The 26,976-nt window shown below is 34.3% G+C and overlaps 1 protein-coding gene across 11 annotated transcripts in view; it reads left to right on the forward strand.

Moving 5' to 3' along the window:
- The window catches only part of SLC16A7 (solute carrier family 16 member 7), a 160,318-nt gene extending 133,685 nt beyond the window's left edge, over positions 1-26,633 (forward strand). For all 11 annotated transcript variants that reach the window (XM_060025128.1, XM_060025136.1, XM_060025127.1 and 8 more), the window contains 3 exons: positions 14,048-14,191; positions 17,917-18,735; positions 25,217-26,633. In XM_060025128.1, coding sequence (XP_059881111.1) covers positions 14,048-14,191; positions 17,917-18,735; positions 25,217-25,491 — 1,238 coding nt within the window. In that variant the 3' untranslated portion in view covers positions 25,492-26,633. The remainder of the gene's footprint in view (positions 1-14,047; positions 14,192-17,916; positions 18,736-25,216) is intronic.
- Positions 26,634-26,976: the final 343 nt, after the last annotated feature.

Here is a 26,976-nt window from a genome sequence, read left to right on the forward strand (position 1 = left end):
AGCCTAGTGTAATTGATATGATTGCTTCACCATAGCCTAACCTATACACAACTGAATGCATATTATAAAATTTTTATGGCTATGTTGTTGCGGTCATATTCATAATACAGTATTGGAAACATTGTTACATTTTTTTAAAAAACCACTTACCTGTGATGATAGGCTGATATACACGCATACTGTACAATAATGTAATTCTTTGAAAGCCAAGTCATAAAACAGTAGGAAAATAACATTATTTTTATATTAAATATTACTCACCTTATGTCTATATAAGAATAAACCAGTATCTACATATAGTTTAGGCATTCATGACATACCTTTTTCTTAATTTTTTGATATTTCTAAGCTGTATGGTTCATCTGCAAGTTTTTTCAAATCGTCCCAAATCTCCAAAAATTTTTTCAATATATTTATTGAAAAAAATCCACGTATAAGTGGACCTGCACAATTCAAACCTGTTTTGTTCAAGCCAGTTCTGTCAGCTAGAGACATATAACAATGAAATTATCATTTAATACAAGGACTCAAAGTATATATATCTCTATGGAAAAATAATACAGTATATTTATAATTTTTTTCTAATTGTTTTCTAAGTCAGTGTTCTAATGAGTTGAAACACTAGACTGTATCTTCCTATTCCCTGATCCCCACCACATATCTAGATCTTGTGATCTTACCCGCTTCTGTCTGGCTGAATGACACAAATCCAGTAAGAAAAGAGGAACATAGAAGTAAAACCTCATGATTAAGAGGATGCAAGGTGCCTAGTTCACATTTTTTAAAGCAGATGATATCGCCAAATAGGTTCAATCCATTCTCAGACTCTAACCAATCAGGTTAGTAATTCCTTCTCTCTAGGTTTGGCGTAGGAAAAGTGTAGATGGAGCTGTATAACTGAAAAGGGTGTAAGCAGAGGTGATCTTTGTGTAGGAAGGGGAAATAGAACTTATTTCTTTAACAATTGCACAACTCTTTCCTATTCATTACCTCATTTGATTCTCCAAAGATCCTGTGAAGTAGTCTATAGACCATAGACCGTAGAATGAACACTGAGTTTCAGAGGCGCTGTAATTACCCTGAGTCACTAACTTACAAAGTTGATCTGAGATTTGATGATAAAGATTTCCTGATTTTTGTAAAGCATTATATCAGAGTGATTGTGCTGTGTGCTATATTAATATACATACTTCACTTTCCATCAGATACAGCATATCCATAAGTGTGTGCCTTACAGTTAACTGATTTGGGGGCATCTATGTCTGAAAAATAAACGCATCTTCATTGGTTAGACTGCCTTAAAATAACATTATTTTAGTAGTAATTTTTTTGTTTTGGGGTCTTGTTGCTATTTTTAAGGCTGTCAACTTTATTATGTAATTTGATATATAAAAATATTCTTGGGTTAACGACCAGATTTTTCATGACTCTTTGGATGGATTTTTTTCTATTTAAGGAATGGCTTCTCTATTTTCTAAAAGTAGATATATTTTAATCCATTGTGTGATAATTACTGGCTATGAATATAATGACAAGCATGTAACTTGGAACTTTCATCCTTATTCAGAATGGTAAAACTAAGTAAACATCCTATCCTACTATTTATGATAAAGTGTAAAGAAGTATCTAGTACAGTACCTAAATTAAAATCTGTCTATCTATCTACCTACCTGTCTATCTGTAGAGCTCCACTTTTCATAGGCGATTACATTCTTAGAAACATTAAAATAGTACCCTATTTTCTTATTCACCAAGTAAAATTTACTTCCTATTTATGGGCTTTTTTCTTAATACCTTTTGGCCATAATTAGGGAATTATTAAATTATAAATTTCACTTATGTTCCATTGTTCCTGCACAAGTTATTAGACGAAGGAAAAAATCTAGACTCCAAAAAAGGGATACAGTTTTTTTTAAATAAATAGAAATCAGCATCTCTCTAGAGACCTATGGATTTAAGACTCACCAAGAAATATTTTATTGGATAACTTTGGAATAAATTCAGAGGAAAACATATTAGTTCAGTATGCTTTGATGTTCTGCCTCTGAGTGATAGAACAATGGTCTGTTTAGGGGTGAATTATGCAAACATTGAAAGCTGTGTCTTTTCAGCAGAATTATTTTAGGTCAGTCCTTATAAACTTTTTGTTTCTTCAATTGTAGTCGTTATTAGAATAACATTAAACCTAGCTATTATGTGTTTCTAATGAGCTTTATCTGTGGATCAGAAATAGATGGCCTGTTGTTTTCAGTGGCCATAGAGAAACTAAGTGTTTTTGTTAGCACCCTGGGATTTTTTCACCTCCATGGACCACATTAGTTTAAAAAAATCATAGATTACAGCAGCTAAGAAGTACACAGACAATATAACTCTGCTATTCCAAGAACAAAACAGTCCAGACTTAGGTTTTGTGAAACTAAAACTGTCTAATCTTGAGATTTTTATTTATATTGCAGACAAAAAATACTGGCATTTCTAGGAGTAAATCTAGATTTCGTTGTTCCTGAAATATTGTATCTTTTGGAGGAATCTCTTTGAAAAAAAATATAAAAGCATCTTTTCATATTTTACTAAGTATACGACCTTGTGGATATATCTCTAAGCCTTTAGGCCTTGCAAGGAACCCATGCAAGTACAGGGCTCTGGAGCTTAAGTTGCTTTAGCTTTACAGTAAACCTACATTTGGAAGTAGTAAAAAGATGTGAATCAAGAAGTAAATTGGTTAATGGCTTCATTACCATTAGTTAAATATTTGATAAGGTTGTACATGGATTCGCTTGTTAAATATTAAACCAAATGTATTTGTAACCAGCTAGTTTCCAATATTTCCAATATTTAACTCCATTTGTAAGAAATTCAGATGTCTCTTGACAATATGATCTTTAATTGCAGGGATTACTACCAAAGATGCTTGTATTTGCAGGTAGAATATTTTAAACTTTTCTTGATCTCTACGGCCTTCATTCAGTGCAGCTTAGTCAGAGTGAGTCCCGGGAACATGGAACTATTCATTGTTAAATAATCAGTAGATAAGATTTAGGGTTTTTTGCTTTGTGTTGTTTTTTCTTTTCCTGTGTTAGAAACATTTGTGTCCTCTCGATGTCTAACAATAGGTCTGTAACTCTTCGAATATTTGGTTCATACATTTAGTATTTAAGTTCAACTTGGGGGATATACAGAGGCATTCTTTATTGTTTGTAATGGAACATATAAAATCTCAATGCATTTGTGATTCTCCCACTAGTAGCCTGTTATAAAGATGTAAAGTTTGTTGCATCTGAGTCTATTTATTCAACCCTTCTACTTCCTTTACCTTTGTTTGGCTAACATAAATTATTTTATGTTTCTTTTTAACTAATCAGCATGACAAATCTTAATATACAGTTTTATTTGAAGCATAGATTGCTCTCTAGAACACATACCATGAGTACCTGTGTGTATCAATGAACACCTGTATTTGGCATTTCTAGTTAAGCAATAACTATTCAAGTGAACAATTCACATTCTTAGCAAGAAACAGAAGAAAATGCTGGATGCTGAGTCATAATTCCTTGGAAATAACAATGCCAAAATGCCCAAGGAAACTCTGGGCAGGGCTATACATTTTCACATATTTCTCTATTTGTTCCCTTGGTGTCAGACCTCTAAACCAAATTCAGAGCATTTGCATGGTGTTGGGGCATAATTCCAATATTTACTCAAAGAGAAATTCTGAAGGTGGTCATTCTACGGAAAGAATAAGTAGGATGGGGCTTAGGCTTGTTGTGTTTGATCTTACCAGTTTTGCTCACTATATTCTGCTAAGGGGCTTCTTTCTTTCATTTTTTGGGCCCTCACCATATCACCCCCATATAGGATGGGTGGTACACTTTAGCTCTGGCTGAACTGTTTTCTAATATAAACTGACTCAAGCTAACACATGAAGAAAGTTTACCAATCTGCTGCTTTTTATGAACTGTGTCTAACTTTGGAGTCAAAGTTGCTCTGCCTTAATTTTGGGGAAATTCCATAAGTTGTGTATCTTAAGCCAGAATGGCATGGATAAATAAGGAGCCTTTGTCTTTATACCCCCTCTTAGAATTCATCATGGAAAGCTTTCTTATTGTTTCATTCTACCTTGAATATCTAAATGGAATGTCTCAAGATAAATTCATAATTACATTTTCTTTATTATAATAGTATGTATATAGTATGACATTGACTGTGAATTGGATGTTAGGTTTTATAAAATTTTGAAAATCTGCATCTGAGCTTGTGTATTATTTCTATGTATGCTTAAAATTAGCCAGTGACCTTGCAAAATGTCCGTTAGACACATTCACTATCAAGCAACGATTCCCAGAGCTCAAACATGTCTAGAGGTTTTCTTAGAATTTTCTCTCTACTACAAATTATTGTGCAAGGAAAGAACAGAAATGGTGACTTCTTTCTGAAGCAACAATGGGATCTAAATACCAAATGGTTTGATGACCACTGTCATTCATTTAAATGAATGAGCATAGGACCATGAAATGGTAAATTTTGCATTCTGTCTTTATTTGAACTTATATTTCTATTATACTTCTGAAAATTATTTTTGTGTTTTTAAGTATTTCTAATCCCTTTTTGCTTTCTTTGCAAAAACACTGCATATAAATATAAATTTTTTAAAAATTTTCTGGGATCATAAGGCACTACTTGTTAACAGAATTATTCTTATTGGGCTTCATTATAATATTATTACAGCAAATGTGATCAAAATAAGATAATTATTAAACAAAAAGTAAACATTTAGTGGAAAGGTATCTTTTAATGAAATAAATGGGCCTCCTATGTATCTCCAGATAAATAATCTTTGTTGCTAGCTAAGCAGATACAAGTTTTCGTCTCAATTATATTCCCTTTTTGTTTTGTTTCATTTCTAAACAAGTAAGCACTGAGTAAATTGTTCACATAATAAAGTAAACAATAATGGAAATGATTTGATTTTAGCAATATCAGTCAGTTCTTTGAAAATTGTTTGTAATGATCTATTAGCTAGCAATTCAATTAAATCTTCCCTTAATTTTATGAAAAACAGAGAATTGGAAAGCATCTCATTTACAAAAGGATTATTTTTCAGTCAATAAGTTTCTCAACTTCTGAGAAGTTTACCAAAAACATTTACCAAATAATAAATATCTACACTGCTCTTTTATCATTTAGAGACAAATTTTTAATCCAATAAGCTTATGAAGGGTAGAGAAATTAAAATATACACCTTTTTCAATACAGTATTTGTAATTAAAAGTTTTGTCTGTCACATGTTTTAAGTCTATATTTGTGAAAATTTTGGAGATGCAGACTTAGGTCATTCAGTGTGTGGGAAAATGATGCCCTCTAACGTAATTAGTAAAGCCAGTCCCTACTCTCAAACTGATCAGTGAACTAAGATTTAATTTGTCCGAAAATGTCTGAATTGATTTTTAAATTCAAAAACATACTTTAATATGCTTTTGAGGATTATTGTAAAAGCACTGAAAATCAATATAGTATGCATCTTGTAAAAGTTAAGTCAAAATTAAAATGATAACATGAGCTCTAACATATTCATGTGTTTTTGCAAAGAGCTTAATAACAAGAACAAATCTATAGGCTGTTTCTGATACGTATTTTGAAATTATTCGGTGTAATATGCAAATAAGATTATTATTTATTTGTGAAGTAAGAATATGACAAAAGACACAATATTACTTTAGTAAATATGTATCTGAAAGTGTTTTAAGAATCAGGTGTAAACATTCAAAAATACCTTACTTTATATATACGTACTTATGAGCAGATTGCAGTTTTCTCTAATTATTTCCTTATGTGTCTGAACCACTCTCATTTACTAAACTCAGTTCCTTTAGAATATGACCACCACCACTCTTTTAGTGTGAGGTAGGGTCATTTTACCCCCAGCAACTAAGGAAACTCTTAAAATGTCTAGCATGTAACCAGCGCTATCTGTATTTGTTGATTGAATAAAGGAATTCCAGAACAAGTTACAAGGGCATAGGATTGTCAAACTTTATAAAGAAAGCTTAAAAACCACTTAGCCTAGTGATTTTCAACAATCATTCAATCAAGTGAATGGAACCCTGACAGAAATAAAAAGACTTGCTTTTTCTGGGATTCTTGTAGATATGAGAACCCACCTCTGTTTGAAGATAATATCCCCATGATTGCTTGAGCGCAGATGGCTGATTGCATGATAACTGGGGATATTCAGAGATATGCCCGAGGTTGTAAAACCACAACCAATTTTTTGCTACCTTATAACCCACATTGCCATTTATTCATTTCTCCATTTGAAACGAGAAACTAGTCATCTACTACGTAGTTTCTCAGAGAGCATCCCCCTCACTACCTTCCCAACAGAGTGATAAACATCTAATTTTTGATGAGCAATTAATTAATGGAGTCAATTCCTATTAACTTAAACAGGAATGAACTGTGAATGTTCCAGAATCTAGGAATTCACGTGCATCTTTTCAAAGTTCTGTGCTTTTCTAGCATTCTTTCATAATCATGTTATTTTTTAATGCTACAAATGAAATTATGATCAATATGTCATGAATGATAACCGTTAATACTAAAATAGCAAGATTAACAGAAGGTAGAAAAGCTGATTTAGCACTTTACCTAATAATGAAACTAAAGATTGCCTATTTATTGTAGGAAACAATTTTTGATAAGTAATGTGCATTATTTTTTTAAGAAGTGTAAGCCGCTCTGGTAGGCACCATAGCAATTAAACTTAAAAACTATTTCAAAACTAGATCCAAATTAGTCATATAAGAAATTTATAGTTTAACATATTTTAAATTATAGCTTTTATTACTAACATATTTTAAAATTCTATTTGAAAATCTTGATTGAAAAAACATAAATGTCTAACCAACCTTCAGTTCTTAAGTCCCTCTACAATATTCTTAACATGTGGTCACATACTTCTGCTTGAACAGTTTAAGGCCAAGTAACTCCCTTTCAAATAATTTAAAATATCTTTCCTATACAAAAATCAACCTTCTCTAACTTTTGTCCTGTCTACTAACTCTCAATTGAAACTTTTTCAGATAATGAAAGAAAGCTATTGTTTTTCCTAAATCATCTTTATCCAAGATAAATATATACATTTTTTTCGACCGTTCCTTGTATAACATTATATCAAGTGTTCATGTGTGAAATAACTCTCCTCTTCAAATAATCCACTTCTATTTATCTAGCCCAGAGTATTTCAGTGGGAGCTTAATGGAATTTGGGTTTGGACAATTCTTTGTGTTATGGATCTTGCACATTGCAGGAAGATTAACATCTCTGATCCCATCCATCAAACATTAAAAGTGCTCCAAATTCTAATGAAAACAGATGTGTTCTCTAACATTGCCAACTGTCCCCTACAAAGAATAGATTTTATCTCAGTTAAGAAGCTCTGATGGAAAAAAAAGTATATCAAAATCACAATGATATTATCTCACAACCCTTAGAATGTTTGTTATCAAAAAGACAAGAAATAATAAATGCTTGTGAGAATGTGGAGAAAAGGGAACCCTTGTATACTGCTGGTGGGAATGTAAATTGTTATAGGCATTATGGAAAACAATATGGAAGTTCCTCAAAAAATTTAAAATGGAGCTACCATATGATCCAGTAATCCCACTTTTGGGTACATATCTGAAGGAAATAAAGTCACTATCTCAAAGAGATATCTGCACTCTCATGTTCATTGTATTATTCACAGTAGCCAACCTAAGTGTCCATTAATGGATGAATAGATATAGAAAATGTGGCATATATATAAAATGGAATATTATCCAGCCTACAAAAGAGGGAAATCCTGTCATATGCAACAGCATGATGAACCTGCAGGACATTGTGCTTAGTGAAGCCAGGCATAGAAAGACAAATACTGCACGATCTCACTTATATGTGGAATCTGAAAAAGTTGGACTCATAGAAGCAGAGTGGAACGGGGGTTGCCAGGGGCTTAGGAGAATGGAGGAAATGAGATGTTGGTCAAGGGTACCAACTTTCCATTACAAGTTGAATAATTCTGGAGATCTAATACATCACATGGTGACTTAGTTAATAATAAGGTACTGTACACTTCAAATTTGCTAAGAGAGTAGATCTCAGGTGTTCTCACCACACACACACACACACTCAAACAGTAACTATGTGAGGTGATGGGTATTTAATTAGCTTGACTATGGTAGCCATTTCACAATGTATACACATATCAAAACATGTTGTACACCTTAAATACATACAGTTTTTTAAAATCACCTCTGATAATGTAGGTGGAGTTTTTGTTTTTCTGTTTTGTTTTTGCTTTTGGTAGTCACAACATCTCTGTTACTTCAAGTCAGCACAAGGATGTTGACCTGGGTGGGACTTGCCAATATTAATTGGTGGACCACAGAACACTTCCTATAATCTAGGTTAATATTAATCATTACCGTTCTCCTAATATATCTATTAGTCCTAAATTCAACCTGTTTTTCCATGTTGTGTGTTAGAATTTCATTAGGGATATGCTAAAATGTCTTGAAAAGATTGATGTGCTATTGTCTGTATTTCTTTGACATGAATGTACAGAAAGAAATGATTTTAGCTTTAGTTGATAAACATGCTGGGTGATCACAGTTTCTTATTCTAGATTTTCATAAAAATTCCTTTAATAATCTATTCTAATCTGTTCTTAGAAACCCTCAGAATTTATGTCAAATTCATTAACTTTTGAAAAACATACTTTTGTTTGTTTTGGAGAAGTGGATTTATATTTCCATTATTCTGCTTTTCTCTAACGTATTCTCTGTTCTTTATACTTTAGCACATTGATTTAATTACCTTATCAGCATCTATCCATGTTTAGAGATACTCCTTTTTCATATTTTTCCATAAAAAAATCTTCATTTTCTGAGATTTGATTCTCATGCCTATCAAGTATCTCAGGTGTTACACATTTGCCCGTCTTGTCCCTTCTTTGGGTTACTATTCACGACTCTAGTTTTAACTTCCTCATCTGTATTATCCCTCTTCTCTTGAGTTTCCATTTCTACTCCAAAAATCCACACTTGGCTTCTATTTTAGTGATATTAAACTTATTTTGTATTTGTCTAACTTCTCCCTTTTCTGTATCGAATGATTAATATACTTCTCAATTTAAACTCATATTTCTAGATGTTTACAGTTACTCCTTTGTTTTTTATATTATTTCCTACATTCTGTATAAGATTTTCAAAAATCTTTTTAAAATCAAAATATACTACAAATACCTTTCTCTTTTCCTGGAGTATTGTGATGTTTGCTTCTGAAAACCAGTGTTTGCATCTCATATATCCAGTTAATTCTCTTTCTGCGTGTCTTCACTGCAGGTGCTGTTGCTACAAGTAGCATATGGTATTTTCTGGAGCTTGTTGTTTCCTCATTCAGAACATACACAGTTTATTTGTTAAAAATGGGGCTTTTTCATTCATTCATTTACGCTTGCTTTGTGAACACTAATATAGCTGGATCCACCCATAGAGGTTCTAGATGATGCCAAAAGATATAAAATGTCTTAATGTAGCTTTTTTGGATAATATTGTCTTCTGGATTAACAGCAAAGTTACATAGATTAGAAAGTATATGCCCCACAATTAATTGTAAATAATGAGACTTCAAAGACCATTCTTAACCTTTTAAAAAATTGTATTGTGAATTAAGTGTGTGTGAGAGTGTGTGTCTGTGTGTGTGTGTGTGTGTGAAGATAGTTTGTGTAAAGAGGTTAAATGTAAGCTAAACACAAAGACAATGTCATATTTTATTTAAATCGCCATGAAGTTCAGAACACCAATAAACCCTTGTCAACTTAAAACTCTCATTTAATTTATGAATGTGTGTAATGCAATAAATTTGCATGCCACTTATTTCAGGAAACCTGTAAAACAAGCTATCGAACAAAATACCCAATTCTTCAAAGTAAAATTGAACAACAGCTTCTCAGTTGGACATGTGATTGAACCAAACCTTTTTATTCTAATTATTCTTGGTATTTCCAAATCATTATACCACAATATTTAAGGAAAAGTCATCTATTTTACTACAGGTTTATCTGCTGGGATGCTTTCAAGGTGAATACTCAATAGCCTTCCACACTAACTAAACACATTACCTCATTTAATAAGAATTTTAAATATAGGGTAACCATAGAATGGCATCATTCGGGTTCCAAGTCTACTGTGATACTCTTGGAACTGATAGCTTCTGTGTTTCAGCTTTTTCTTCAGGCCAGCTCTCTTTCTGTTCACAGGATGGCTGTTGTGGTTCAAGGCAACATATGCAAATGAGACAACTTTTAGGGATTTCCTGGTAACTCCTTTTAAGCAAAGGAAAACTGTTCCCAGAAATTGCTAATAGATTTCCACTCACTGGCCAGAACTGTGTCCTAAACCCAGCCCTAACACAGTCAGTGGAGAAGGGAATGAGATTACCATGATTGGCTGTCTTAGTCAATCAGGAGTGACTCCCACCTCAATACAGAGTTTAATTCTCTGAGCACGTGGCTGCACAGTAAAAAGCAGATTCCTGGAAGGAATCAATGTTCTCCCAAAAGAGGAAGTAGGAGAAAATGGAAGCACAATCAATAACAAAGAGTGTTAGCCAAGGGAGGACTCACTTAAATATGTTATGATTTCTCTGATGATGACTATTTATACTCTGGAATAAGTAGAGAATACTAATTGTTACTACTCCATGGAACTTTATAACATGCTAGAACTTATATAAAATGTGCGCAAAGAATACTTGGAGGGGCTTCCCTGGTGGCGCAGTGGTTGAGAGTCCGCCTGCCGGTGCAGGGGACACGGGTTCGTGCCCAGGTCCGGGAAGATCCCACATGCCACGGAGTGGCTGGGCCCGTGAGCCATGGTCGCTTAGCCTGTGCGTCCGGAGCCTGTGCTCCGCAACGCGAGAGGCCACAACAGTGAGAGGCCCGCGTACCACAAAAAAAAAAAAAAAAAAAAAAACCACAAAAAAATCATGTGTGATGAGAATTTATTTCCTTGAAACTTCATTTTTCTTGTTAATACAATAAACCGAGTTGCTTTTAAGGTCGGAGAGAGATGTCAGATGGTGTTGTGTTTTACATCTAATGTTAGATGTCTCCTCGGGCTAATATTAAGCATTTAGAGATTTTTTACAAAATAAGCTTATTTTATTCTGTATCATAATTTTAATTTTGCCTCCACAACTATTACAAAGTAGAAGTAATTTATGACATTTTATAAGCATTTAATATTAAGGGGTATGGAGTGTTGATTATTTCTAAATAAATCACTTATGAAGTATATCTTTTTTGTGCTAGAAAAAGATTACATATAATTATGTAAACATATCCCTTACAGGATATCATTTAACTAAGATATATAATTTAAAATAAAGTTACTTGTTAAAATTAGAACTCTCATTGCATCTTGACTGATACCACTGTAGAATTTATCAAAGCTTGCTCAAAAGAAGTGCCAACACCTCTCAATGTTGTCTTTAGTGGCTACTCTTAATCAGTCACAGTAATGGGACACAGCTTTGACGTGGTTGTCCCAATCTATAGCTATAATTATTTCCCATACATTGCAAATGAGGTTGTGATTCATAGACTATTTTCAAATTTAAATTTACACTATTTAGGCAAACACATTTATAGAATATAGTAATCAGTTTGTTAGTTATGTGGGCATCACGTAGAAAATGGAATATGTAATATCATATGTAATATCAGTGATACTGGGAAGAAATTGTTATTAGTCCAAGTATTGATAAATGCGTTTGAATTCATTCTGATAATCTAGTATTTATCAAAGCATCCATCACAGTTCTTAAAATAACTTTGTTGATTATTTTTTCCTCTGGAAAATAATGCATTCAGGATTATATTTGTGCTTTTATTATTTTATCCTTGGAGTCTGTCAACTGGCTTTATACCAGGAGCTCAAGAAATACTGCATTGAACTGATCTGAGTTGAATTGAATTGGTTAAGTAGTTTTAAGACAAGGAATTGACACCTAAATTCAGTAATTAATCAAGCTAATCAATTGATTCTGACTCTCCCGCTCTCAGAAAGGCTATTTGAATTTAACTTCATGCTTTTAATTAAAATGTTTATTTCCTAAACCAATGTATACGTTATAATAAATAACTATATTTTATATATAATAATATATATTATATATATATATAATTTCTTCAGATGAGTTTTACCATATTAGGGACAGAATTCTATTCTTTTCACATCACCTTGTACAATTTTCATTGAGTTTTTTCCTCTAACCCTGCTGTTCTTATAGAGCTGTCTTATATATGGCCCTTTTTAGGTTTATTTTGTTTGATATTAAATGCAAAATGTGGTATTTTGTTTTTGAGTTCTTTTTCTAAAATTATGTGTTATTATCGATATCCTTTCAAAAGATATTGTGGAGTAATATTAAAGACTGGCCACGAGTATTTATATTTATAGGTAAAGAATAAAAATATTAAGTATAGTTGTGTGAAAGAATAAGGTTGTATTGACAACTGAATCTCAATCTCATCCATGTAGAAGCTCTCAAATGAAATGCAAATTTTTAAGTTTTAATATTAACTAAAAATTAGTTAATTTTTTCTAGGCTAAAAACTGGACTGAGAATTCTGACCTAATGTAATTTTTTTCCTCAAAGCAGTGCCCCTAGTTTCAGATGAAATATAATTTTAAGTTAAGAAGGAAATGTCAAAGCAAATAATTCACACTTGGACAGGTCTTATAAAGTGGTATACGGACTTTCAAAGAATCTAAGATAGCCTCGATTGTTAAGTTGCACCACTATTTTATGAAGTACCACTAAAGAAAAAAATGCTGCACGTTAAAATAAGACACACCAACTCTTTCTTAATATTTAGATTTTTATTTTATAATTACTAAAAGAGCTTTTTTAGACATAGATTATTTTAATCATTTTAATCACTCCTGAATATTTATATGTGCACACACACACATACAAATATATCAGAAAATGTATGTTAAATACATTGCATAAGGCATTCCTAAAACTTCATCCTGTTTAGTATCTAGCTCTTCTACAGTACGTTTTGAGTCAGAGCGCTCGATGTTCATGTTTCCCACATTAAGATTTTTCCCTTTGCTGGTGAGGCAGCCTGTCTTAATAGAGAGAGCCGCCATTTTCTCTGGCAGTTCTATCTAAACTGCTGCACCCGTTCTGTAAATTTCGATGGTGGTACTTTCTTGACCTTACCGGAATGTATCAACAGAAGCTTTTTCAAACAACAATCAGGATTCATATTCATTTCCTTTTTCAAATGGTCCTTAAATGGTCTGACTGAAATATGAGGAATTTCCATTATCTAACCAAGCCACAGAAATAACAACCAAATTCAAGCATACCTAAGCCATGGTAGCAACATACTACCTATGACTGCCCCCCGATGGACAGGAATTGTTAAGAGACCATCAGTGTAAGACATCCTCATTTCTAATATAATGAGGTATGTAAACAGTTGGTGACTTAGAATAAAAAAAATATAGTATTAAAGAAAAGTCACAGTGGAGTATAATAAAAAAAATTCAGCTGCAATTAAGGACATATGTGTGTGTACAAACATACATTATTCTAGAAAATAAAATTCTAACAGACAAGTCATTTATATAATCCCTAGATTTTTGTTAGGTAAATTTACCTGCATTTATTAGGATATTTAGGCAGTTTAGCTATGTCCTGTTGAAAAACTTTTCCATCAAAAGTTGAATAATTATGGTCCTAACAAACTCTGTGTTAAACAATTCTAATTTATTATTTTATGTGCTTGTATATATATGGGTAAAGATAACCAGTCAAATTGATTGGAAAGTATTAAAAAGTTTTCATGACATTCCATGTGACCTAATATTTTTCTTTAATCATTAAAATGTGCTTTCTCAAATTTCAAAATTAACAAATGTTACGAATAACAAATAAATTAATAAATAATAACCCAGCAACTGAATATTTCTTAATGTCCTCTCTACCTCAGGTCCCATAAGTAGTGTTTTGGTGAATAAATACGGTAGCCGGCCAGTGGTGATGGTAGGAGGTTTGTTATGCTGTTTGGGAATGGTCACAGCCTCTTTTAGTACCAGCGTAATACAGCTTTACATCACCATGGGATTCATTTGTGGTAAGTCAAGTTTTGTTTTCATCTTATTTTCTTCTTAACAGTCCCTGTTGTTTACAAAGCTCTGTCAGAAGCACGAGCAATAGAATATTCTTATTGTTTCCTTTGAATTTCTTTTTTATATCAGACGCTATCTTAAAGTAATGTCCTCTGGTACATCAAAATACTGGCTATAGGCTGGCCAATCAAATTTCAAGCAATGGAAACAGCAAGTTATCAGACATGTTATGTGTTATGATGTAAATGTCAAAAAGAAAACCTCTTTGGTTTGTTTTTACAGTTTCAACATTTAATATTCAGCCAGACTTGTGGACACAGACTTCCTGGCATATAAATAGCTTCATTAAAGAAAATATTTTCATTACTTATTACTATTAGTGTCTGACTTATCACTCATACTAGGTTAAAAATGGTGCCAAAAAGATATTTCCTGGATTCACTGATTAGCTTTAACAATAGAATTGTTGTTGCCTGTATTTTGATTAGTGGTAGAGCTCTGCATGGATATCCCTTCTTTTTCTTACTAAAGGATTCTGTTTAAAAGCTCTGAAAGGCACATTTGCCACTAAAGACAAATATTTTAAAATGACATCCCGTCACTTGATTATAGTTGCTTCTCATGCATGTCGGTAGACGCTAGCTGACCTGCATATGTACATTTGGAAAATACTATCTTTATTAGCCTCAGCAGTAAATTGCATTACACAAATCTACACTCAGAATTTTAAGAAAAATTAGACTTCAACATATAAAGAAATTGAATCATTTCCTTTTGCCCACAGATAAAAAGGTAAATGTATTTCTCTTTTTATGACTTTAGATCAGTCTAACCTTGCATTAATGTATTATTTGATTAAAAAATTAGATGTATTAAAGCCTACAGTAATAGTGATGTTAAAATCTTTCTCTTTACAACCTATGGACAACTCTCTTCTTTTTTGATATGGTAAAACACCTTTGACATTTTTTAAAATATTTATTTATTTATTTGGCTGTGTCAGATCTTAGTTGCGGTATGCAGGATCTTTCATTATGGTGCACGAGCTCTTCATTATGGCGCGTGGGCTTCTCTCTAGTTGTGTCATGCGGGCTCTACAGCACACGGGCTCAGTAGTTGTGGCCTGCGGGCTTAGTTGCCCTGTGGCATGTGGGATCTTAGTTTCCCGACCAGGGATCAAACCCGCATCCCCTGCATTGGAAGGCGGATTCTTAACCACTGGATCACCAGGGAAGTCCCTCCTTTGACATTTTAAATGAGAATCTTCTTATATCTAAGAACTGTCATGGTGGAGTGAATGCCCTTTCCTTTGTGCAGAAATACTACATACAGGTGACCTTGAACAACATGGGTTTGAACTGCAGGGGTCCACGGTACTACAGGATCCATGGATCCATGTTTGGTTGAATCCTGAGGAGAGATGGCTATAAATGATACATAGATTTTTAGCTATGCAGAGAGTGGGCCCTCCTAAACCCCACACTGTTCAAGGGTCAGCCATATGTCACTTGGCCACAGAATTCAGGCTGGGCCCACAAGTAGATGTATTAGGGAAAAGATGGTTTTGATGTTACTGTGTCACAAATAACAATAGCATTTTATGTTATTCTAGCTTCAGTTCCCTTCCTTTGGGCCTTAACGGCTTTGGTGCTTCTAGTCAGCCATTAAATATACCTATAAGGGATTTATCTTAAGTCATTATCAGCCAAAACTTATTGGTGTCTGAAATCAGACAGGTCTAGCTTTTAAACCTGACTCAGCACACATGAGCCCTGTGATCATGGATAAATAAACCCCCGTATGCCTCAGTCTCTCTGTCTTTAAAATGGGAAAATAATACCTCTTTCCTTTGGGAGTTGTTGTCATGATTAATGTAAAAAATGAATATATGGTACTTTACAGAGAGTACCCAGCATTTTGTCACTTTTAAATAAATATTAGCATATAATAATAATCACATCATCATTATATAACATCTTAAAGTTCTAAACCTTACTCGATTTTAGCAAAATCCTTTTTTGTTATTGACGGAATTGGAACTCAAGACTAAGTATTTACCCAGTAGTACACGTAGGTAAGTAGTCGAGGCAGATTTAGATCTTTTTTTTTTTGCAGTAGGCGGGCCTCTCACTGTTGTGGCCTCTCCCGTTGCAGAGCACAGGCTCCGGACGCGCAGGCTCAGCGGCCATAGCTCACGGGCCCAGCCGCTCCGCGGCATGTGGGATCTTCCCAGACCGGGACACGAACCCGTGTCCCCTGCATCGGCAGGTGGACTCTCAACCACTGCACCACCAGGGATGCCCAGATTTAGATCTTTTGATTTCAAATCTCCTGTTCCTTTTACCATATGCCAGACAGGAAATAGATGACCACAATCTCCTAAGGAGAACTGGCATTAACATCTGAAAGCAAAATTCCCGGTGACAGAATGGGGGCACAGGCAGGGAGGATGGCTTAAGTTAAAGAAGTCTGAACTTGGAAACTCAATTCCTGGGTTTTAATTTGTGTTCTTCCACTTACAAGCTGCTGCCCATAGTTTTATTATTTAAATGTTGGATCTAATTACACTCATTCTGCATACATCACAAGTATGGCTGAGGTAGAATCAGAGAGCACACTGCCCTGTCACTCTCCAAAGCATGTTCTTGGTTCCTTCTTGTCAGTTTTTAGAAACCCTATTACAAATACTTAATACAACTATTTGTATTAATTTGTATTAGAGGTGTGCAGTAAGTACTTGTACTCAGAACTCAGTGTTCCAGAATCTTAATACTTAACCAATTTGCAATACTGTCTCAATTTACGTAAACTGGTAAATGCAGAAGAATTCCTACTTCTATAGATCCTAAAATAATGCAGAATAATGCCCAGGCTAAAGGGGAAAGAGAGGTATCAACAGTTTGTATAAATCAATTGTATTTACTTTTTAAACAAACATTTGTTTCTGTTGCCAAATAGTACCTTGGAGAGCTATAAGAAGTAATTCATTTCTCAAAGGCAATACTCAACACTGTCAAGGTGTCCCTAGAAACAGTAGAAACTTTTGACTCATATAAACAATCAGCTTTAATCCCTGAAATGAGAATATGTTTCAAGCAAAACAAAAGTTACTTAGTTTTTAGTTAATACGCATGTACCTCTGTAGTCATGAAATGTGGAATGTGAGGGATAAAGAGCATGAAATCGATGGCATGAATTGATTACTCTTTTTTATTATTTGCATAGCTTTGAAAGAAATATCTCTGGGAGACCTAAGATTATTTATAAATGACAACTTTTTTAGTCTGTTCACTCTATTCCACTCTGAAAGAAAGTATTCACATTTTAAGTGCACTCTTGCCCACAAGGAAGATATTTATTCTCTATATGTGTATATAAATATAGAGAGAGGTTAATTTGTTTGTGGAATTAAGTGATTGTAACTAAGAACGAATGAATTCTGTCCCGGTTTCAACCTATTCTATGATTATTGCAACAGAAGTAGAAGTTCTTGGTTTTATTTTTGTGTTTTAAAAAGAAAGGAATATGAACCTGTCATGCCTCTCAGGTGTCCAGTTATGAGAACCTTTTTGTTTACGTGCCATCCTATTGATAATACATAATTATTAAAAATTACTACGTGCTGTTGCATTTTTAGTTCTGCCATTTTCACTTGAATGTACATTTTGAGGAGTAATTTCTTTTGAGTGGCATAATGTGTTTGTGTTTTTCTTCCTTTTGTTTTTTTTAGGTTTAGGTCTAGCCTTCAACCTGCAACCCGCCTTAACAATCCTTGGCAAGTACTTCTATAAGAAACGGCCTATGGCGAGTGGCCTCGCAATGGCAGGAAGTCCTGTTTTCCTAAGTACACTGGCTCCTTTCAATCAGTACCTCTTTAATACTTATGGCTGGAAAGGAAGCTTCTTGATTTTGGGAGGTTTACTGTTGAACTCCTGTGTGGCTGGGTCCCTTATGAGACCTGTTGGACCCAAACTAACTACTAAGAAGTCTAAACAAAAGGCTGATGAAAAAGTGACTGATCCAGGCATGAAGAAAAGACATAGGAAGAAATCAATATGCGCAAAAATTGATAAGTATTTAGATTTCTCTCTTTTTAAGCACAGGGGATTTCTGATATACTTATCTGGAAATGTCATTATGTTTCTGGGGTTCTTTGCCCCCATTATATTCTTGGCTCCATATGCTAAAGACAAAGGAATTGATGAATATTCTGCAGCTTTCTTGCTGTCTGTTATGGCTTTTGTTGATATGTTTGCCAGACCTACTGTAGGATTCATTGCAAACTCCAAATTAATCCGACCCCGAATCCAGTACTTCTTCAGTTTTGCGATTTTGTTCAATGGAGTGTGTCATCTCCTGTGCCCGTTGGCTGAGGACTACACAAGCCTGGTGGTGTATGCTGTATTTTTTGGCCTTGGATTTGGGAGCGTTAGCAGTATCCTCTTTGAAAGTCTCATGGACCTTGTTGGCGCGCAAAGATTTTCCAGTGCTGTGGGTCTCGTCACAGTTGTGGAGTGTTGCCCCGTCCTTCTTGGTCCTCCTCTTGCTGGTAAGAATATTTCTCATCAAGTAAAGCAAAAAGCATAAAATTAATATCCACTAACCAAGACTTTCTTTGTAGTGTAAAATGTGGTTTGTAATAATAGATACTAATTGCCTAAAAGACTGTGGTGTGTTAATTTTAGCCTTTACTATGTGTTTTTAAATTTCCTAATTAGTCTATTTTAGACAAAAATTTCATTCAGAGCCTGGAGTTATGAACTTAAGAATTTAAATTAGACTGATAATTAGCATAATTTTCAGGTTTTTACCTATATCAACTTGTTTTGTGTTTTTAAAAAATGTATCATAAAAATAAAATTCCACTTTATTTTATCATTGATAAACAGATTTCTCTTTTTTATTAAAATGAGTCAAAAATTTGAAGTAATGCTCTCAAAAGGTCAAGATCTGTTTTTTGTTTGTTTGTTTGTTTGTTTGTTTTTTGCGGTATGCGGGTCTCTCACTGTTGTGGCCTCTCCCGTTGCGGAGCACAGGCTCCGGACGCGCAGGCTCAGCGGCCATGGCTCACGGGCCCAGCCGCTCCGCGGCATGTGGGATCTTCCCAGACCGGGGCACGACCCCGTGTCCCCTGCATCAGCAGGCGGACTCTCAACCACTGCGCCACCAGAGAAGCCCCTGTTTTCTTATTGGTTATATTAATATAGAATTTGTTATATGCTTAAGGAAGGAATACTTTTATAATATCACTAATTGGAATATATGAATAGGAATGCAAGAATGAAGGGAAGTTCATTCAAAGTCATTTTCTTGATCAGATACTTATATTCCATATTTATAACAATTACCTTTAGTTTTTAAGATCTAAAATACCGTCAGTGATGCCTATAAAAAATCTCTATGCTAAATTATGTAGTAAGGGTACTGAGTAAAGACATATGTATAAGTTCATTTTTGAAGTTAAGACTTTGTTTAGTGTTAGACTTAAATGTTATAAATATTAAATACTTTTTGTTGTCCAGTCTTTTTCAGTAATCACTGTATAGCATTGCTTTAGTTAATGCTAAATGTAGGTATTTACTTAGACCTCTTGGCCTGCCCCCTAATGGTCACAATAATTGCTGGGCTAAACATAAATTTTTTTCGTGTATTTAAAATCAGTGTTTAAAGTCTTCCTACATGACATCAAGGAATCATTTTGAAAGTGGGAAAATTCATGCTTAAATTGTTAATCTTAAGGCACCACTGACATGTACCTTTTGCTTTTTCATTTGGTCAGGAATGAGTGGTATAGTTGTTGACTTTTTCTGTCCACCAGGACTGTCCTCTGGTATCTAGTACAGATGCTTTGGATGGTATATCTCTCATTATAGATATGCCAGGGCACCAAAACAATTTTCAAAGTGAATGAAGCCAGTAGGTCTTATTCATTTTGGCCAATATATGCCTATCTTTTCATACAGAATTAGTTTTCCCAAATGGGTTTTAGAAGTCTATTCATTACCAATAAAATTCTTAGTATCAACAGAGAAAAATCTATTTCACCAGCCATGGTGGGATGAAAAAATATCAAGTCAGCTCAATAGGCATAGTGGATGGGTGCTATGGAAATGAATGAATCTGATTTGGCCATTTCTACCTGGGCTGAGACCTATTTTAATAATATTTACATCAATTTCAGTATCCTTGAGGGCTTATTTTGTTAATATTGCCAAACTATTGCACCAGTGGGATCAGTGGCAGTAATTGATTTGAGGCTCATTGTTGAAGCTTTCAGGCTATAGCCATAACAGAGTAGCCTTTTTTTTATCCTGTTTCTGCCTTCTGTTATCCCTGATATTCCTTGACTTTTAGACTGGCTTTTCCTCTATAGCATTCAGTCACTGCTAGCATGGCATCTGGCTTATAGTAGGCACTCAATAAATATTTTCGAATGAATCGCTGTTGTTGCAGTTACTTCTTACACAGTTGCTGCTGCTGCTACTAGTCTTGTTAGTACAACAGTGAAAGGCAGGGAGAGCATGATTTTTATTTTTATTTTTTTCAACTCGAACTTCCACTGCTACATTCAAAAAGAGCTGAAACTTTAGTTTTGGAAATCATATCTGCTTTCTTGATGCTAAAAATTCCCAAAACATTTAGAAACTATGTTGATTTGGCAATACAAAGTGATGATATAATTCTGATGGGGCAAAAGACCTAATGTTTTTGTATTTAGATATGTAATAATCATTGTATGAATAGGAATATTTGACTAAAGTTAGAATGGAAAATTAAATTACACAATTTTTGTTCTGTTTTTTATGTATATATCGTACTTACTCAAATTAACTCCAATAAGTCCATTCTAACATTTACCTAATTAAAGCAGAAAACTTTGTTGAAGTAAATAATTTCACAAGTAGCTAAATTTAATAACAAGCCACTAACTAGATTCTTGTCAGAGTGATGGAAATTATTATTTTTTTAATTTAATTTTATTTATTTTTTTATACAGCAGGTTCTTATTAGTTATCAATTTTATACACATCAGTGTATACATGTTAAACCCAATTGCCCAATTCATCACACCACCATCCCCACCCCCCCACGGCTTTCCCCACTTCCTGTCCATACGTTTGTTCTCTACATCTGTGTCTCAACTTCTGCCCTGCAAACCGGTTCATCTGTACCATTTTTCTAGGATCCACATACATGCATTAACATACGATATTTGTTTTTCTCTATCTGACTTACTTCACTCTGTATGACAGTCTCTAGATCCATCCACGTCTCAACAAATGACCCAATTTTGTTCCTTTTTATGGCTGAGTAATATTCCATTGTATATATTACCACATCCTCTTTATCCATTCGTCTGTCGATGGGCATTTAGGTTGCTTCCATGACCTGGCTATTATAAATAGTGATGCAATGAACATTGCGGTGCATGTATCTTTTTGAATTATGGTTTTCTCTGGCTATATGCCCAGTAGTGGGATTGCTGGATCATATGGTTATTCTATTTTTAGTGTTTTAAGGAACCTCCATACTGTTCTCCATAGTGGCTGTATCAATTTACATTCCCACCAAAAGTGGAAGAGGGTTCCCTTTTCTCCACACCCGCTCCAGCATTTGTTGTTTGTAGATTTTCTGATGATGCCCATTCTAACTGGTGTGAGGTGATACCTCACTGTAGTTTTGATTTGCATTTCTCTAATAATTAGTGATGCTGAGCAGCTTTTCATGTGCTTCTTGGCCATCTGTATGTCTTCTTTGGAGAAATGTCTATTTAGGTTTTCTGCCCATTTTTGGACTGCGTTGTTTTTTTAATATTGAGCTGAATGAGCTGTTTGTATATTTTGGAGATTAATCCTTCATCCATTGATTCATTTGTGAATATTTTCTCCCATTCTGAGGGATGTCTTTTCGTCTTGTTTATGGTTTCCTTTGCTGTGCAAAAGCTTTGAAGTTTCATTAGGTCCCATTTGTTTATTTTTGTTTTTATTTCCATTAGTCTAGGAGGTGGATCAAAAAAGATCTTGCTGTGATTTATGTCAAAGGGTGTTCTTCCTATGTTTTCCTCTAAGAGTTTTATAGTGTTCAGTCTTACATTTAGGTCTCTAATCCATTTTGAGTTTATTTTTGTTTATGGTGTTAGGGAGTGTTATAATTTCATTCTTTTAAATGTAGCTGTCCAGTTTTCCCAGCACCACTTATTGAAGAGACTGTCTTTTCTCCATTGTATATCCTTGCCTCCTTTGTCATAGATTAGTTGACCATAGGTGCATGGGTTTATCTCTGGGCTTTCTATCTTGTTCCATTGATCTATGTTTCTGTTTTAGTGCCAGTACCATGTTGTCTTGATTACTGTGGCTTTGTAGTATAGTCTGAAGTCAGGAAGTCTGATTCCTCAAGCCCCGTTTTTTTCCCTCAAGACTGCTTTGGCTATTCAGGGTATTTTGTGTCTCCATACAAATTTTAAGATTTTTTGTGCTACTTCCCTAAAAAATGCCATTGGTAATTTGATAAGGATTGCATTGAATCTGTAGATTGCTTTGGGTAGTAGAGTCATTTTCACAATATTGATTATTCCGATCCAAGAACATGGTATATCTCTCCATCTGTTTGTGTCATCTTTAATTTCTTATATGAGTGTTTTATAGTTTTCTGTATACAGGTCTTTTGTCTCCCTAGGTAGGTTTATTCCTAGGTATTTTATTCTTTTTGTTGCAGTGGTAAATGGGAGTGTTTCCTTAATTTCTCTTTCAGGTTTTTCATCATTAGTGTATAGGAATGCAAGAGATTTCTGTGCATTAATTTTGTATCCTGCAACTTTACCAGATTCATTGATTAGCTCTAGTAGTTTTCTGGTGGCATCTTTAGGATTCTCTATGTATAGTATCATGTCATCTGCAAACAGTGACAGTTTTACTTCTTCTTTTCCAATTTGTATTCCTTTTATTTCTTTTTTTTCTCTGATTACCGTGGCTAGGACTTCCAAAACTATGTTGAATAGTAGTGGTAAGAGTGGACATCCTTGTCTTTTTCCTGATCTTAGTGGAAATGCTTTCAGTTTTTCACCATTGAGAATGATGTCTGCTGTGGGTTTGTCGTATATGGCCTTTATTATGTTGAGGGAGGTTCCCTCTATGCCCACTTTCTGGAGAGTTTTTATCATAAATGGGTGTTGAGTTTTGTCAAAAGCTTTTTCTGCATCTCTTGAGATGATCATATGGTTTTTATTCTTCAATTTGTTAATATGGTGTATCACATTGATTGATTTGAATATATTGAAGAATCCTTGCATCCCTGGGATAAATCCCACTTGATCATAGTGTATGATCCTTCTAATGTGCTGTTGGATCCTGTTTGCTAGTATTTTGTTGAGGATTTTTGCGTCTATATTCATCAGTGATATTGGTCTGTAATTTTCTGTTTTTGTAGTATCTCTGTCTGGTTTTGGTATCAGGGTGATGGCCTCATAGAATGAGTTTGGGAGTGTTTCTTCCTCTGCAATTTTTTGGAAGAGTTTGAGGAGGATGGGTGCTAGCTCTTCTCTAAATGTTTGATAGAATTCACCTGGGAAGCCAGAATGATGGAAATTCTGACTAAACAAATAGGTGTATTTCAGAATCACCTGGAATATGCATATGATAAATAATATGGATTTGTGTATACTAAATTTTGCCAGAATTATTGTTAAGAATTAGATGCCTGCATAAGCAAGAGGCAAAACTAAGCACAAACAGTATAAACTGAAGCGTGTTTAAAAGTCAGTAAGCTTTGCAATTATATGGCAGCAGGCTTGGTTTTCAATGTTCTCAATATCAAATGGATATGGAATTCAAGAAAAAAAAAATGTCCTGAAGAACCTAGGGGTAAGGCAGGAATAAAGACGCAGACCTCCTAGAGAACGGACTTGAGGTTATGGGGAGGGGGAAGGGTGAGCTGTGACAGGGCGAGAGAGAGTCATGGACATATACACACTAACAAACGTAGTAAGGTAGATAGCTAGTTGGAAGCAGCCGCATGGCACAGGGATATTGGCTTGGTGCTTTGTGACAGCCTGGAGGGGTGGGATAGGGAGGGTGGGAGGGAGGGAGACGCAAGAGGGAAGAGATATGGGAACATATGTATATGTATAACTGATTCACTTTGTTATAAAGCAGAAACTAACACACCATTGTAAAGCAATTATACCCCAATAAAGATGTTAAAAAAAAAAATCAAATGGAACAAAAACTTTCTTCCTGATTAGTTTGGCCTTAATAATTTAGATTCAGACAAAGTGGAAAACTGTGATTAGCCTAAAAAGTGACATGACACTTAACCAAGAGGTTTGGTGAAGCCATTTTACAGAGTAGTTAAGAATACAAGATGCAGACACACTGGTTAGAGCCCAGATCCTGCCACTCACTCACTGGCTGCGTAACCATGGTCAAATTACTGCGTAGTGATCTTGTAAGGATTAAATGCAAAATTACAAATAAAGCACTTAGCCTAGTGCTAGGCATAGAGAAAGCATTTAGTAAATATTACCCCCACTAGGAACCTTATAAAAGCCTCTGAATTTGTCCTAAAGAATGTAATTTTTCCTCTTTATCGAAAAGATAGTAAATGTGGAAAGGTTGAAGCAATCTCAATATGTATGCTATAAATCTATTCATATATATGTTTACATTTGTAAATATGTATATGTATTTCTACACATGTAGGTTTAAAAATGTATCTCACACATTTATGTATCTATGGATATATACACAAACACATATATACCTAGCTTATCTTGGTTGTACACTTTTATTGAGGGTAGTAATTTTCAATAAACTTAATATACTAGTAATATAATGCAGAATGTGCCTGTAAATGCCTTTACTATGCATATGTGGAAGTCATAATCTAGAATATTTTTTTCTTTATTAAACTCTCATTTAGTATTAACTTAAATAAGAAATAGATATGCAGTGTGGAGAAGAATTTATTTGCAAATGTTAACATTTTATGGCTGATTTATTATGCTGTCTTAAAAGACATTCTTTGTCTCTTAGGTAAACTGGTGGATGAAACTGGACAATATAAATACATGTATGTGGCCTGTGGAGCTATTGTAGTCCTAGCCAGCGTGTGGCTGCTCATTGGCAATGCTATCAACTACAGACTGCTCGCAAAGGAAACGCTGAAAGAGACAACGAAGAAAACACATACACCTGAGTCCCAAGAATCTGAATCCTTGAAGCCATCCAGAAGTCCTGATGTTAGTGTCAAAAGTCAAACGGCAAAAGGATCAGGGGTTAATCCCTCAGAAAGAGAAACTAATATCTAACAAGAATCACATCTCTCATTTCAGTGTTTATGACTTTCTTACGAGTATTTTTTTTCCAACATATTAGAAGGTTTTTAGTTGAAATGAGGAGTCATAAGTAAGTATGGAAAAGAGGTTTTCCTTAATGGCAAAATTTTAAAAAGTTTGTTTTGTAAAATTTATTTGGGCAGTTAAAATTTGAGATTAAGCATATAAAGAATTCATGCAATGGGCTTATGTCCATACATGACTCTGGCTGCGGTGGTTAAAATGATTTTAAAGTCTTCCAGTGACTTCCATCTTGGTTATAGAGATCTGAATCCCAAACCACTGGATTAAGTAGTTAGAAGGAGTATGTTTAATCCTGTTAAGACTATCCTCTCCACATTTCATTTTTTATTTGTTATTAAAGGGTGAAATGGAATTGAAGGAAATGAATTTTACCCGAACATACACACACTGACACTCACACACTACTTTACAGTGTGGATTTTAAAGATAAGAACATGGGTGAAAATGAGGGTGGCCTTAATTTGAAAATACAACTAACTGCTGCAAAAAAAAAAGCATATGCATATATGAAATAAATTTGAAAAAACTCCATTTTAAACTATTATTTCTGAGCATTGTCTGATTTGATTCATGCATGCATGTGATTTCTTTGAGGAGGACCACAAGTACCTGGTGCTAGTGAATAGAACCCTCAAATAATTTTCAGAATTTACTAATATGTAAATCAAATTAAAAGCCTAAATGACTCCTAGCAATGAGCTGTCTATTGATTTTAAAAGGATTTTAGTTAGTAATCCAGAAAGTAATCAGGGACTTCTTTTAACCAAACTCAATTCAGACTCACTGTTATAACTGAGACATCGAAGTGGAATCAACCGGAATCCTGGTTGACAGGCTTACACATAGGCAAAATTTTAATTTTTCCCAACATACAGTGGTGATCAGAGGGTTACTGTTATCAGTAATCCATCTGAGTAAAGCTAAGAGTGGGAGGTGCTTATAGTGAGCCCTCCAAGCTCTCTCATTTCCCTCTCCTCCATGACAAGCAAAAGCAAAAAACAGAAATCCAAACAGGCTTTTTACTCAGCCACTGAAAATATCTCATATTATAGGAAAGGTAGCACTTGAAAATTCCACCCTCTACCGATAAGCTTTCCGCGAGCATAACTAAACCAGGAGACTTAAAAACGGCTTCTAGAACTGGAGGTTGTGTATGATTTGATATATACTTGGAAAGTGTAGATTTAGTTTATAACTTGAGAGAAAGAAGCCTGCAACATGCCAACCCAGGTTAATTTAGCAGTTTCTCATTTTCATAACTATATGAAAACATTTGGGACTGAATCACTCTTGAATACAGAGGCATATGATAGATCTGTGCATTCAGAACTATAAATACCATTTTGAGTAAGTACTTTTAAACAAGAAAGAATTTATACGTTAGATATAAAGTTATAAATATTCACCTTTATAAATCTGAAGTTTAAATTAAGG

The sequence above is a fragment of the Delphinus delphis genome, chromosome 11 (genome assembly GCF_949987515.2).
Source record: "Delphinus delphis chromosome 11, mDelDel1.2, whole genome shotgun sequence".
Classification (NCBI taxonomy): Eukaryota; Metazoa; Chordata; class Mammalia; order Artiodactyla; family Delphinidae; genus Delphinus; species Delphinus delphis.